At 39.9% G+C, this 15,480-nt stretch overlaps 1 protein-coding gene across 5 annotated transcripts in view; it reads right to left on the bottom strand.

Annotated features, from left to right (window-relative positions):
* The window catches only part of STX17 (syntaxin 17), a 41,586-nt gene that overhangs the window by 3,312 nt on the left and 22,794 nt on the right, over nucleotides 1-15,480 (bottom strand). For all 5 annotated transcript variants that reach the window (XM_064443165.1, XM_064443163.1, XM_064443164.1 and 2 more), the window contains exons 4-7: nucleotides 10,349-10,568; nucleotides 2,553-2,671; nucleotides 2,420-2,470; nucleotides 257-343 (exon numbers count right to left, since the gene is read on the bottom strand). In XM_064443165.1, coding sequence (XP_064299235.1) covers nucleotides 257-343; nucleotides 2,420-2,470; nucleotides 2,553-2,671; nucleotides 10,349-10,568 — 477 coding nt within the window. The remainder of the gene's footprint in view (nucleotides 1-256; nucleotides 344-2,419; nucleotides 2,471-2,552; nucleotides 2,672-10,348; nucleotides 10,569-15,480) is intronic.

Here is a 15,480-nt window from a genome sequence, read left to right as displayed (position 1 = left end):
AGCAACATAGCATCAGAATAACATTTTTAAAAAGGCAAAAAATACCCCAACCCCATATTTCCTAGTAGCCTGGATGTGATAGAAAATTACAAGAGAGATTGATTTTTTTTTTCCCCTGCTACCTGTGGGTCATTTCTTCCTTATTTCCTTAATTGCTGGCTCCCTCAGCATTAAAGACGGCAGATCAATTGGGTTAATACAGAGGATTGCTGGGAGGCAGAGTACCATTGATTCACCAGCAGGAGCAGATCCCTACCTTCCCCAAGTTTTTGGTTCCCTCTTCAACATTCACAGCAGCACTGTTGACATGGTCTTCAATCCTGTCAATCTTCTCCTGCTGAGACTAGATGCAAAGGAATTATGAGTGAGGTAACCTGCTGGGAAGCAGCAGTGAGCCAAACCACACCATTTTAATGCCTGTAATCAGGGCCCCACAGCCGCTTTCATCTGCCACACACTGCAGCCGTGCCGCCTTAATGGTGGTTCATTAATAGCATCTGATAGACTGTGCTGAAACTACAAACTTACTTTAAAAAAACTATTAAGTAATAATATGGTGTGGGTTTTAGACAATGTGTTGCTGTGGTTAGAGAAAACAACCCAAAACATATGATTTCTACATCTTTTCTGTGAATAGATGAACTCGCATTCCAAAGGAGAAAATAATCCAAACGAGCCTTTTTGTTTCCTGCCGAGTTTCACGTTCAACAAAGCATTCTATAAAGGGCATTTATAAAATCAGTACCAACCCCAACACACGAAGCGGCACTAAGAAATCTAAATAGAAGTGTTTAATTATGACGTTATAAAACACTGACTTAACTTTACAAATAGAATAGTGACAGTGCTGAAAATATACTTGCTCTTGCTCTATATTGTACTGTTTGATTTTACAAAAATGTTCCATCCTTTCTCCAAATGCAGTCAGATTCCCCTGCAGTTCCTCTCAGAGAACAGTGGAGCAGAAGATAAAGGGGCTTCTGGGTTTGTTTGTTCTTATTTTAATCTCAGCAGTACCCAGGCTGTTTTATGTCACAAAATAATGAGATGGCTAATGTTCAGCTTAAAATAAAAGGCATTCTGAACTTTTTTCCTCTTTCTAATTCAGAAACTGCTGAATCCACGAGCTCTGGTATCTTCACCTGCGATCTAATCCATGCACTTTAGATACTTGCCATTATATCTAATGATGGTTATGTGTAAAATCCAGAAAGTCCTGGGTACAGGAGCCCCCCTTTTTAGCTAAAGCTGCTAACATTTAGCCTACTGAATAAAAGTTTTTGCAGTCCCTCTCCAGCCTAATGAATCTTAGGGGTTTTTTGTATATGTAAAGCAGCACATCTTCAGCAGAAAGGATAAAAGCCATTTTATCTATCCCAACTAACCCAACAGCAAGGAGATTTAAAAGCTCTCCTAGAAGATGAGAATTGTGGGTTTAAATTCCCTGTGGCACAGGAAGCACTAAACATCGGGAACTGAGTGTGGGCGCTGAAGCTGCACAACCTTTTGGCAGCTACATTTGTGAGAGCAGAGGAAATGCATGATAAAGGTGAGAGAAACTTCAGATTTTTCTAATACACCTGATTAAGCGAGAAAAAGTACCTGAGGAACACCCACCCTTGTGCAGCCATGGCTATCGTCACCATTACGATTAGAAATTGTAAAAATGGACGGGTAGAAGTCTGCAGTCAACACTATAGAGCTTCTACCAAGGTTCAGCTTGTGGCCAAGGGCTCTAGCTAGAATAACATCAGCAGCTGCTCTGGTGACAAGAACTTGGGAGCAATTATCAGCACTAGTGCTGAAACAGAAGACTATTGTCTCCTCAGAAAATTACCCTGACAGAGCCTGAATCAACGGGAGAGCTACAAAGATGCTTGTAGCAAGGAGTCAGTGATGTAGGGAAGGAAGACCTGTTTGTTTTCTAACCAGATGGGACAGCTGAGTAGTTAAACTAATGCTTTTGAACGCTCCTCTTCTGTTGGCACTTAAAAATCAGAAGATGACCCTTCACTGTACTGCTAGACAGCTGATGTAAACATTATATGCATCACCTGTGACTATGGAAATTACCTACTGTACAGGCTTTGAAATTACAGGTGTATTTACCATAGGTCCTAAGTCGCAAAGACAGCACCTTCGTGCAGGCACCTCGGCTCGCTGCTGAGGAAACTGCTCTGCCTCTACTGATGTTTTCCTGAAGTTCCTAACAGTGATTAGGATTTTGTAGCCTTGAGTATTGGACTGAATAAATTCAGTTAATGTTATTCTGCTATTCTGTTGCTTTGATCAAGTGATACTAGCTCAGGCTCAGTTCAGATTATGGGCACAAGTATTGCTCATCTTTTTTGACCCCAGCTAGGAGTTACCCATTTGCCCAACAAGACTATCTAGGATAGAAAGCAGAATTAATACTTACGCTGACTAAGAGAGAAAAATCAGTCACCAACTGGCTAAGGTGAATCAAGTCCTGCAAATAAAAAACAAATGTTATTTTGTAATGGTTGCTGAAAACAAGAGCACCAACACAGCAGTAAGGAGTTTCAACATACCTCTTCTAAGGTTTCCCAGGACTCGGCTGCATTTTCCTCCTGAGGTATTTCGGGAAGTGGGGAGTAGATCTGGATTAAACTTTGGGAGCCGTCCTTCACTTCCGTGTTATATAAAGTTTCTGAATGAGAAACATAATGTTTATAAATAAATGCACTGGATCAGAATGCAGGTGATATACAAAATTTCTCGCTTTTAATGTTTCTCAGGGATAAATTGATATTTAACCCAACTCAAGCCAAGCAACAGCCCTGAAAATGATCATAAAGGGAAAAGTCTTACTCACAGCACTAGACAATTTCTTAAAAGGAAGTTATTGCCAAAGAAATGGATTCATTTCTATCAGTGCCCTTTCACAATCAGATCTGAGAATGATATTATACTCCTGAATCCATGGACAGTTAATTAATTTTATATCAACTGAGCTAAGAAAACTGAGCTTGGGACAAAAACCTTTCATTTACATACGACACACAAAAACACTGCGCTTTCAAAACTGAAGAGAGAGTTATTCGTTTTACGATTGATTATTATGCTTTCAGTTTGACTTTCAGTCATTTTGGACTAAAAGAAACTGGAGGAAAAAGCTTTCAAAGTAAGAGCAGTGAAAATGAAGTAACATGCTGCCCAGCATTCAGTGCTGAATCCAGTTGGGTAACAGCACTGAGAGGACGGCAAACAATTGCAGCTCAGCAGCGTAAAGGAGATAGTCTCAAGTACCTTCCTTTCTGAATCACCTGGATTGAATGCAGAAGGCATTAGGACAAAGTACTGTGGGAAAAAGGGGGAATGAGAGACATCTAGGTGGCATGGGGGAGAGCAGATTTAATGAACAGACGCACACACACCTCCTCCAGTCAAAGAGCCCAGGCTTGAGCCACTACGGATGTTACGGACACGTGCATAATTATGGACAAGTAATTATGTGGTAGTAAAAAATAATAGCCAACAAGTTTGACTTGTCATAGCGAGGATTAAGGAACAGCTTGAGAGTATGAAAGGCAGACTGGAGAAGGTATGTATGTCAACACAGTGCGAAGATCATGTTAATTTAGACAACTTCAATTGCTGAAAGAAGATAGCTACTTTAGTAGGATCCTGATGCTTCCTTCCTTGGGAGGGTAGTATTAAGAAAGCTTAACATGGGGACAACTGGTTAGCTATGTCTAATAATACTGAAGTGTAAATATTGCTTTAGAATCTTCTTTAGAAACAATGAATGTACCAAGGTACTATAGTCATAATCATATTCTATAACTGTTACTACAACAGATACGAAAAATGGAAAACAAATAAAAATAAGCATATTCAATAAGAAGTCAGTAACAGTGCATGCTTACTCGTGGAATTAATTTAAGATAAAATAAAAATGGTACATTTTCACATTTGTCCATTTCTCAGCATTTTTATCCCAGTATCTCAAAATACATTAAGGACCTAATCTTTCTACTCTCAGATCAATAGAAGACTAACATCAATGAAGCCGATATTCAGCTGTAATTACTAAGTAAGCAGAGTAGCAGAGTAACAAGGATGTAGTAAGTGAATTGGGTTTTATTTTGGGTTTGTTTTACTTTCTAGTTATCTCTACCCCTTTTCCTTTAAGAATCCAGCCTTGGAAGGCACTTCACCTTCTAGAATCATCACCTGTTCTTCCAGAACATACTTTTGATCTATAGCATCAGATTAATTAATGTTATATACTAATTTCTGAAATATTCCTTCTCCCTTTTCAATATAATTAATCATATATCCAATTCTGCTCCATATTCTGATATTTAACATTGGTCTTGAGTATTTTATTTCATTTCAATCCTTCACAATCTTATTTCAAAATCAAGTTTCTTCTGCCAAGAAAAACATACTCTTCCTTAGTCAGCCACATGCATGCTAAGTTGGTCACTGGCAAGGGTGGGCAGCAGGTTGGGTGCGTTGGCCACTGCCTGGTGCGGCGGGGCTGGCAGAGACCCCTGAGGCTGCGTCCCGTTATATTATTTCCAGGGGAAGTTTAAGTTGGATATTAGGAAAAAATTCTTCACCGAAAGGGTTGTCAGGCATTGGAACAGGCTGCCCAGGGACGTGGTGGAGCCTCCATCCCTGGAGGTATTTAAAAGAAGGGTAGATGTGGTGCTTGAGGATACGGTTTACTGGTGGACTTGGCAGTGATAGGTTAGCGGTTGGACCTGATGATCTTAAGGGTCTTTTCCAGCCTTAACAATTCTATGAAATCACAATATTTGTAATTCAAAAGCAAAAAAAAAAAAGCTCACAAAGCAAAACTGCCCGCTCACAAATTAAGTTCCCTGTTCTGGTCTGTCCTTAACAATCTGTGCTGACCTATTGTAGAAAAGCACATCCTTCAAAATACGTGGATGACACTGAAGTTTTGCCTGACACACAATCATAAGAATGTAAAATTGTAAGTAGGTTTACACTGTTTTCATCTTCTAATAACTAAAAATCAGTGGGGAAAAAATCCTCAAGAAAACCCTTCACTCACTTCAACAAACTAAGGGGAAGAGAAGGGGAAGTCACATTCGGTCTGTAAGTATGAGTAAGAAATTTATATTCACTGGTTCATGTTTTATCAAGTCTAACCAATTTCAAAAGAACTGAGAATGGAAGTGTCTACCAGTTCACTTACAGCGTCTCCACAGAAATGCAGTAATACAAAACACCTCTGCAGATTTCATAGAGCAGCTTCGCACCTCATTACACTCAAGATAAAAATCTAATGCTCCAGAAGATTCAATATGTTGGTTAAAAGATCTTAGTAATTTTAAGAGTGGAGTCTCACCTTTTGTTAATATTTGTTCAAAATGCAATTAAATTCCATTTCTATTGGACCCGAGCCGAGGATGGTGAAGGGGAGAAGGGACCACATCATTTCACTGACATGCCTTCTAAATGGGCGATTTGAATTTGTAAACTCCTTCCTCCTCTACCAGATGGGAAGCAACATGCTACAAAGAATGGGCATACTGAAGCTCCTTTGATTAAGATCAGCAGCCAAGATTTGCTTTCAGGACTGCAGCCTCTAAGCACAAAAGAATAGGCAATATATTGCATCTGTATTAGCAATTCAACAGAGCTGCTTTCACTGTCAGGAAAACTTGGAAGAAAAAAAATCTGTTTAATTGTATTTAGTTGTCTGCCTGCCTGTATGTTTCACTTTAAATGGGGTGAATTATTTCCTGTATTCTTGAGCAGACTTGCAGGAGCATGTTATTCCAGTAACATTCTTCTGTTCTTTTCATTCCAATCTTTCCGATCAATTCCTTGTCTTTCTGAAGTGCAGTTATGCTCAATGTCCTCCATATTTTAAAGGTATTTCAGAGTACAAAAGCAGTCCTGTTCTTTGAAATTAAACTCTAGTTCCCATTTAACACCTGTGTAACTGTTAGAAAAGCAATAAGCCAAGACAAGGCCTTTCCAGTGAAATACCAGAATGTATTGAGGATAACTCATGAAAGTTACCAAAAGAAGAGATATTGTAAATTTAATTCTGATTGTAACAGAGAAGAGCTTACAAAGAGCCTGAAAATAATGGCTAATGTGGATGAAGAGGATCACTGAATACCAGAGTTCACTATTCTACAACTAGGTGTAAAAGACTAAAGACTAAAGCTCCCCCCGAAAGAGATATTAACACATTTGGCAAAACAATTAATAGAAACTCTGGGGAAGAAGTTCCTAAAGGATAAAGGACTGCAGAAGAGCTAGTAGACACTAATAAAACAGGCTACACTGAAGATGACAGCAAATTATCCTGATGCAGAGGAAAATGCTTACGGATTCAGCGAGAGCTTTTCAATACCCTGGGTATCAAGAATTTGACACACAATTAAGATGAGTACAGGGAATAATATAAGCATGGAAAACTAACATCAAAAAGACTAGGACAAAAATAAATTGCAACTACTAAGAGGCATAAATCATAGAATCATTAAGGTTGGAAAAGACATCTAAGATCATCAAGTACAACTGTCAACCCAACACCCCCATGCCTCCTAAACCATGTCCTGAAGTGCCATCTCTACAGGTTTTTTGAACACCTCCAGGGATGGTGACTCCACCACCTCTCTGGGCAACCTCTTCCAATGCCTGACCACTCTTTCAGTGAAGAAATTTTTCCTAATATCCAATCTAAACCTCCCCTGGTGCAGCTTGAGGTAATTTCCTCTCGTCCTATTCCTAGTAACTTGGGAGAAGAGACCAACACCCACCTCGCTACAACCTCCTTTCAGGTAGTTGTAGACAGCGATATGGTCTCCCCTCAGCCTCCTCCAGACTAAACAACCCCAGCTCCCTCAGCCGCTCCTCATAAGACTTATTATCCAGACACTTCACCAGCTTCGTTGCCCTTCTCTGGACACGCTCCAGCACCTCAATGTCTGTTGTCCTTCTTGGCCACATGGGCACACTGAGCTCAGGGGGCTGAATACCCTGGGGATAACTGGTATGGCTATTAAAGACTAATGCCTTCTTTGGCTCAAATACCTCAGCCTTTTCCTTGTCCTCAGTGGCAATGTTCCCCCCTGCATCCAATAGAGGATGGAGATTCTCCTTGGCTCTCTTTTTGTTGTTAATGTATTTATTTGTGAAAACATTTTTTGTTACCCCTTACAACAGTGGCCAGAACGAGTCCTAGATGGGCTTTTGCCTTTCTAATTTTTTCTCTTCATGACCTAACAAGATCCCTGTACTCTTCTTGAGTTGCCTGCCCCTTCTTCCAAAAGTGGTAAACTCTCCTTTTTCTCCTGAGTCCCAGGCAAAAACTCCCTGTTCAGACAGGCCGGTTGTCTTCCTCACTGGTTCGTCTCACAGCACATAGGGACAGGCTGCTCCTGCGCCTTTAAGACTTCCTTCTTGAAGAAAGCCCAGCCTTCCTGGACCCCTTTGCCCTTCAGGACTGCTTCCCAAAGGACTCTCCCAACCAGTGCCCTGCACAGGCCAAAGTCTGCCCTCCGGAAGTCCATGGTAGTGGTTTTGCTGCCCCCCTCTTTACTTCACCAAAAATCGAGAACTCGATCATATAATGGTTGCTAAGCCCAAGGTGGCCTCCAAGTGCCACATCTCCCACCAGTCCTTCTCTGTTTGTAAACAGGAGATCAAGTGAGGCACCTCACCTGGTAGGCTCACTCACCAACTGTATCAGGAATTTCTCTTACACACACTCCAGGGACCTCCTGGACTGTTTCCTCTCTGCTGTGCTGTATTTCCAGCAGACATCTGGTAAGGTGAAGTCCCCTACGAGAAAAAGGGCTAGCAAGTGTGAAACTTCTGCCAGCTGCTTGCAGAATGCTTGATCTACCTCTTCACCCTGGTTGGGTGGCCTATAACAGACCCCCCACCAGATATCTGCCTTGTTGGTCTTCCCCCTCGTCCTTACCCATTAGCACTCGACTCAACAATCGTTGAGCTCTACGCAATCAAAACGCTCCCTAGCATATAGAGCCACCCCACTGCCTCTCCTTCCTTGCCTATCTCTTCTGAAGAGCTTATAGCCATCCACTGCAGCACTCTAGTCATAAAAGTCACCCCACCATGTCTCTGTGACAGCGAATAAGTCATAGCTATCCTGCTGCACATGGCTTCCAGCTCCTCTTGTTTGTTGCCCATGCTGCCTGCATTGGTGTAGATGCACCTGAGCTGGGCTATCAACTTCACCAACTCTGGCACGCCACCCCTAGGCTCCTCTGTAGTGAGCCTGGCTATATCCCCTTCCCCCTTAGAACCTAGTTTAAAGCCCTTTCAATGAGCCCTGCCAACTCATGACATCCTTTTTCTCCGTTGAGATAGCTGAACTCCGTCTGCCGTCAGCAGGCCCGTGCCATATAAACCTCCCCATGATCAAAAAAACCCAAAATTCCACTGATGGCACCAGCCTCTGAACCACGTGTTAATCAGGTGAGTTTTCCTGTTCCTTTCAGTGTTCTTCCCTGCCACTGATGGGATTGAGGAAAACACTACCTGTAATTGTAGCAAGAAAGTTTCTATGGATGCTTTTCAAGTTAGAGGAAGACAAAGGAAGTGTAAGTAAGTGCGTTGCCAGGTAAAGAAAGAAAATAACAGATGGCCCAGAGAAAGATTAATTCAGTCTTTATACAAACAGGTAGCTTTCATCAGGTATTTGATGCAATTAATTTAAATAAGAAAGGAAAAAAAGGATCAGCTGAAACATAAAAAGAACAGGTTAAATATATTTAGATGAGGTAGATCTATTCAAGTCCTGAGGGTCTGATGAAATTCACTCTTCAGCATATAAGAAACAGCCTCTGAAAGTTCAAGCATATTTCTGAGAACTTGAGTAAGGGGGTCCCAGAGGACTGGAAGAGAACAGATTCAGTTATTATCTTCCTTTTTTGGAGGGGAAGGATACTGCAGCAAATAGCCAGACCTTAAATTCCACAAAGATATTAGGACAAACTACTGAACAATCAACTACAAGATGCTGAAGGTGTTACAAAAGTCAAGATTTATATGTCAGAAGCCAATTCAGTCTTTTTTATTGGCCTGGTAAGAAGATAGAAATTTTTTATGATGAGGGTGGTGAGACCCTGGAACAGGCTGCCCAGGGAAGTTGTGGATGCCCCAACCCTGGAAGTGTTCAAGGTCAGGTTGGACAGGACTTTGAGCAACGTGGTCTAGTGAAAGATGTCCCTGCCCACAGCAGGGTGGTTGAGGATCATCTAGTTCAAAGGTCCCTTCCAACCCAAACCATTCTTTGGTTCTATATTTGATATATCTTGACATTCATAAGGCTTTCTGATACTACTGCACATGACATTCTCGAAAGCAAGTCCAGTCTTCCAAACCTACTCGTCTTTCCTCCCTGCTACTTGCCAGCTTGTTAATCACACTTGAAAGAGTTTATGTAGTTCTCTACGTAGCAACAAGAAGGGTCAAGAAATCACATTTGATGGCAAGTTCTTCTACAATGCCATTAACTGAGAATACTCTTTCAATTTTAAAGACGCATGAAATTTCTGAACAATTTTAAACAGTACTGCTACTGCAGCAATCAAACTAATTGCTATTATGTGGAGGGATTTAATCCTGATGTAACCAACTTTCTCACAGATCATTAGCAGAGAACACTAGCTGGTACCAGGACACAACAAGGGCCTCCCCCGAAGACAGAATGGTAGAACAAGGAATGAAAGACATTTTCTAAAGAAAGGAGGGAAAATGAGCAAACATGTCTGACTTGTAGCATGTTATAGTGTGTTTTTAAAATCTTTTATTTAAATGGATTTATATTGTTTTCTCCTTTCTTGTCAGTTACTGAGATAAAATGCTACAGGAAGAGATGTTCTCCTTTAATAGAGAGACTTGCTCCTCTTTTTCCAGGTATTTCAGCAGTGGCATATTGTACTGTCATATAAAAATTTTCTTCTTGATGTTGCAAGCACTAATACAATGAAAATGGCCTAAATGATTACTCACACACAATCAAGTGATTTGCAGGGGCAGGGGAAAGAAGTCGAGCTACTGTAAAACATGAATGTGAGTTCTTCATATGAAGAGTCTTCTCTTTCAAGATCCAAGGCTACGGGATCTTTTTAATGCAAGGCCACAACTGTCTCATTTGTTAAGATACTTAATTAGAGCATTCTCCACTTACCAAAACTCAGTCACAGGTCATGAGAAAAGTGTGTTGTAGGGAAAGAAAATCCACTACTTGATTAACAATTATTCTACGACTGAAATCTCATTTACTTGTTACCCTGGTCAGAAAATGCGGACTGGATACAACAATATACATGTCAGAGATACAGAAACGAAGTTCTACTACCTCCTCCTACAGTTGCAGATCTGGTTAAAGAGGCATCATCCTGTACTTCAAGTTGCTTTTTAAGTTCTTTTGCAGATTCAGAATGGAGCTGCAGGAAGTCTTTTATGGCAAATGAAGCTTCCTCTTTAACTGGATTTATCATTCTCTGCAGAACTGGGATGTCTTCCTGTCGGACACGCAAACAGAGTTTCTCCATCTCTCTCATGTTGGCTCGGAGTTGCTGTAACAATGTTAAGAGTTATTTTGTAGCTTCCTACATAAGAGCATCTTTTGTGTTTGGGAAGCAACTATCATCTTGATTATCTTTAAATAATTATAAAAAGTGCCATTTTAAAGTTTTAATAAACTATGACAAAAAAACCCAAACCTCAGAAGACCCAGCTTTCAAGCAATCCCTGTGTTTGAGGTCACCCCTCTGCTACATCCATTTCCATTTCCAGACTGCATGTTTTGACTGCAGCTGGTTTGCCTGCCAAAGATGCCCCCAACTGCTCTAAGAGCCCGTGCTTCCAATAATGCAGTCAATCCTTCCTTTGAGGCCGCCCTGGGTCTCCCAGGCTCTGTTAATTTTGTGACCCAGTGCTACTCCCTGATCTTTTTCAACTACTCCTGCAGAAGAGCCACCCCATAAAAAATACCACGCTCTGCAGAGAAGGGGCTTGTCCTCACTTAAGGGAGTTCAACCTAGAGATGATCCCTTCTGAGTAAATGACCAACTCCTACTCTTCCTAGGTCAGATGACAGTCCTGTAGCTGACAGTGATGCTGAGCAAGGCAGCGATCTAGTCACCTTGACCAGAGCTCAGAGCTGTCCATAGAGGAAGACATCGGTACTTCAGACCGCTTCTTACCCAGCGGTGCCACTACATCATAACCAGCTCGCTAAGCCTGTATTTTTAATATTTGCTTGTGCTTATGAGTTCACTCAGTTCTCAGTAAAAAAAAAAATGAATGGGGCTGGCAGCCTCCAGCAGAGCAGTCCCTCAACAGCGCAGTGAGGCGTCACCTGGACATATTGCTGAGGCTTTTTGGACACGGCCTACTTTCCATAGGAGAAGCTAAGCTATCTGCCCCAGGAGAATAAGAACCGAAGATCAAGGAAGAGATGGTACCTATTATCTTCTCTGGGGAACTAATTTATCTGTAGCATCAGCCAACCGCAAAAAAAGAGAGAAATATTTTTGAAGCCATTCTCATCAATATTTTGATTTTCTTGCTGTCAGTTTTATCCACTTCTCCAAGTAAAGAAGTCAGTTTGTTTTATTTTGGGTTTTCAAGTAAAGCATTTAACTAATTAACTCACTGTGTAATTACTGAAGTTATTCTGGTGTCTGTGATCAACTTAGGCCTTTGCCAAAATATTTACACAAGTTGCAACAAGTTACTATATCCAAATTAAAGAAGCGATTGCTTCTCAAAATTTGCCTTTTTTTATAATAAGGAACAGTGGTGATTATAGCACTGCAGGACACAATCATTTGCAACCCCCAACTACCCCAAAACTATCATTTTCATTTTGCAAAGACACCTTCAGGGACAAAAGAGAGATTACTTATTTTTGCAATATTTACATTCTTTTTTCAGAAGGATGACAAATATATTTGATTGGACTATCAAATATAATAAAATACAGAAATATTTCTTTAGTTACGGAAGTTTCAAGAAGATATGAACTATTCACAACTAGCAAGAAGAGTCTGTGTGCAGGCATCTCTTGTGAGATAAATTTCTGCCTACAGCAAAAATAGAGGGTCTTTTTATTGCCTAGGTTTTTAAAATCTGAAAATGCACACAACTTTTCTTTTTCCACAAATTAAAAGAAGAAATTTATAGTTTAAATTATACCACTCATTATTTTAGGACAGAGTTTTTATCTATTTATTAAAAAAAAATAAGGCTGTAATAAAAATAATATTCATTGCATTACATTATAAGATGATATAATAAATTATTTATTGCACTATTTACCAATTGTTTTGAATATTCTTCTCGCAGCAGAACAACAGAATGGATTAACACCAGCGAGTGGTTAGAAAAAGAAAGGTTTCCTTCAGTAATACAATCCAGGTACAGGTAATGCCTTTGAACGGCAGTATTGCTTACCTGGAAAAGCAGGAACTAGATGGAATTTATTTTACTTACATACACTAGTAGAATTAATTTTTTTTAACATGTATGAAAAAAAAGAGTAGAAATATAATTAGAGAAAAAGGAAATTAATTCAACAACAAATTGAAGTAACACTACACAAGCCATATTAGGCAGCTAAAGAACTATTGATTCGTAAAAATCATTTGTCGAATTACCAAGGGTATATTCTATTGTATGCTTAAATTAAGAGTACTGCTAGCCAACTTAGGCTGCATTGTTTAAGGCTAACCCCAGGTAAAAACACTGATAAACAATTTAAAAAGAGAGATACAAAAAAAAAACTTTGTAAGATATTGAGTTGAATTAGAAACATGGTACCCAATAATTTTCCTCATATATTTCCCATCTTAATCTACCTTGCTTTTCCTGTTATCTTCTGCCCATGGTCTACCTATAAGTACTGAAAAAGGGAGAATGTTGTCACTGTCACAGCCTACCACGTGCCAAAATTCTCAGTTTATAAAATCTTGGTATTTCATTTAAAACACAAAAGGGGACTATCTAGACACAACATGTAATTACCTGTTTTGTGAAAATTATATGCAGGGGACCGAGTGAAGTTGATCCTGCTGTTTTGTTTCAGGAAACAAAATTATTATTATCCTGTCTGTGGCCATAATGGAGACAAAAATTGATATGCCAAACAAAAACATGTTGTGAAACAGTGACAATAGTGAGTTTGGGATGAGTTAATAATGCTTCCATAGCGGTTTCTTTAACAAAAAAAAAAAAGAAAAAAAAATTTAAAATGTCCCAGTTGAAATTACCAGTATAGCCAATGTACAGGTATAATGAAGATGGTTACTGTGCAGTGACCAACACAACCACCAACTTGCTGCTAGAGTTTTCAAAAATCCTGAACAGAAGCTTCAAGATATACGAACTACCCACCCCAAGGAATGGCTAAATCAGATCCTCGCTTACTTTCACTGTTCATTATTACATTGGTGATCAAAGACAAATATTTGTGAGAAAAAAAGATGGAGGAATCAGACAATGATATTTGCCTAGTTGGTGAAGTTTAATTTTAGTACCTCTTCTTTTGTGGTTTTGGAGAGAGGACTTCTGTTCCATTTTGTTGTCAATTAAACAGAAGCGAAACACGTTCAGCCTAGCAAGAAAGCTATGCCCCGCTGTGAGAAGACATGCATCGGGAACTCACCAGGGTGTATCATGGTAAATGTTATGGATATGCAAATGACTGTGACTTCTTTTCATAATCATTTGAGAGTATATCGCTCTCTTTCCTACTGTTTCCACTTTTAAAACCAAGCTTACTTAGCAAGGAAGGTAACACAAAATCCTGTTTTCATTTATGGGAACTCCTGAGTTTTGAACTCAGCAAATTCAGCCCAAAAGAAACAGAATTTTTCTTCATAATATTTCCAGTTTTGGTCTGTTAACTTTCAAAAGCAAATAACAGTCTTTGTTTCAAATGGCTTTCTCATAAAAACTGTAGGAAAATAAAGCTGGTGAAAACCTTGGGAAGTCATGCCTTCAAAGCATGACCTGTTGACCCTATTTTATTTCTGACAGTTGTTTACCTAATCTGGTCTTAAAAGGACTTCTTCATGAAGAGCCACAACCTCCTTGATATTATATTACAAGAATTCATTATCCTAATTCCCATAGTATTTTTCCTCATGTCTAACAGAAATCTCTCGTGCCTCAGTTTAAACCAGGTATTTCTAATCCTCTCTGTTCAAAACAGAGGAAGACAAGCCCGATCCTCTTTGCAACCATCTTTTCCATGTTTGCAAACAGACAACACACCACTGTTAGGCATTCCTTGGGCAAGATAACTAATCTGTCTTTCCAAGTAAGTGTCAATTTCCCAATTTCTGACCATTTTCATTGTTCTCCCTGAATGCTCCCTGTAGCTGTACGCTTCTACGGGAGAACTTACCTTGGGCCGCATACCTCCGGGACACAGGGCTCTACCCACCCTGGGGACAGTGATGCACAGACATCAATATGATGGATACAAAATGTCCGTTTATTTAGCTGCGTCACACGCTTATATAGCTCTTGAGCTTCCTGTTCCTGCCACTTCTATGGGGAGGAGTCTATCTTTCCGTCACATCCCGTGATCTTCCGGTCGCCGATCCCTGTCTATTCCCCTACAGCTCCCTAATCAGTCCACAGCTTCCCTAGAAGGGTGGTGCTCAAACTGGACTAACTGTTCTACCTGGGATCCTACTAATGCAGACCAAAGAGGCTGTATAAGACACCGCACTGACTATTCTTCCATTTATATATCCCACTACATTAACTGGCTTTTTTGCATCACTACCACACTACTGGTTCACTTTTACTCTGTGCCCTTCAAGTCCCTTTTGCACAAGAGCTGCCCCAACAGCTTCCCATGACAGGCTCTATACTGCCAATGATTGTTCTTGTCACCATCCAAAAACATACTGATTTTTCAGGTCTTTTCTCAACACCATTATGAGTTCTAAGCCTGTCCTCTCCACCAGAATCCCTTAGTCTCTCTCAGCTTTATGCTGTTTGCGTATTTTTGCTATATACCGAAACTAATGTTCTATAGCTATCACATAGTGTTTTCATCCCTAGGACTTAAAGGACTTTTTTGGAGTGAGGTTCACTGTTCTTGAATAAATGCAGAACTGACATAGAGACACAAAGTCTGAGCCTAATTTTTCTAAAGTGTCCACAAATTTGGAGGTAGGTCTGGGAGATCCACCAGGATGGTGGATTCACTACATTATGTGAATAAATATAATGGATTTTTTCCAGAAAAGTAAATGAGAAGTGGCATGGTTTTCACAACTACTGTGAGAAATCTATTGACTCTATCAGCACATCCAAAATGGAAATAAACAGAAAAGTCATACATAATGAAGTTGCTCTGCTTTTTCATTCTTTTCAAAATCTTTACAAACACATTCAATAAAAAATAAATAATAAATTATAAATTTCTATCAGAAAGTAAAATACAAAAAGAGATAAATGAGCCAAAGG

The sequence above is a fragment of the Phalacrocorax carbo genome, chromosome 2 (genome assembly GCF_963921805.1).
Source record: "Phalacrocorax carbo chromosome 2, bPhaCar2.1, whole genome shotgun sequence".
Taxonomy (NCBI): Eukaryota; Metazoa; Chordata; class Aves; order Suliformes; family Phalacrocoracidae; genus Phalacrocorax; species Phalacrocorax carbo.
This window is presented reverse-complemented; position numbering and strand designations above follow the sequence as displayed.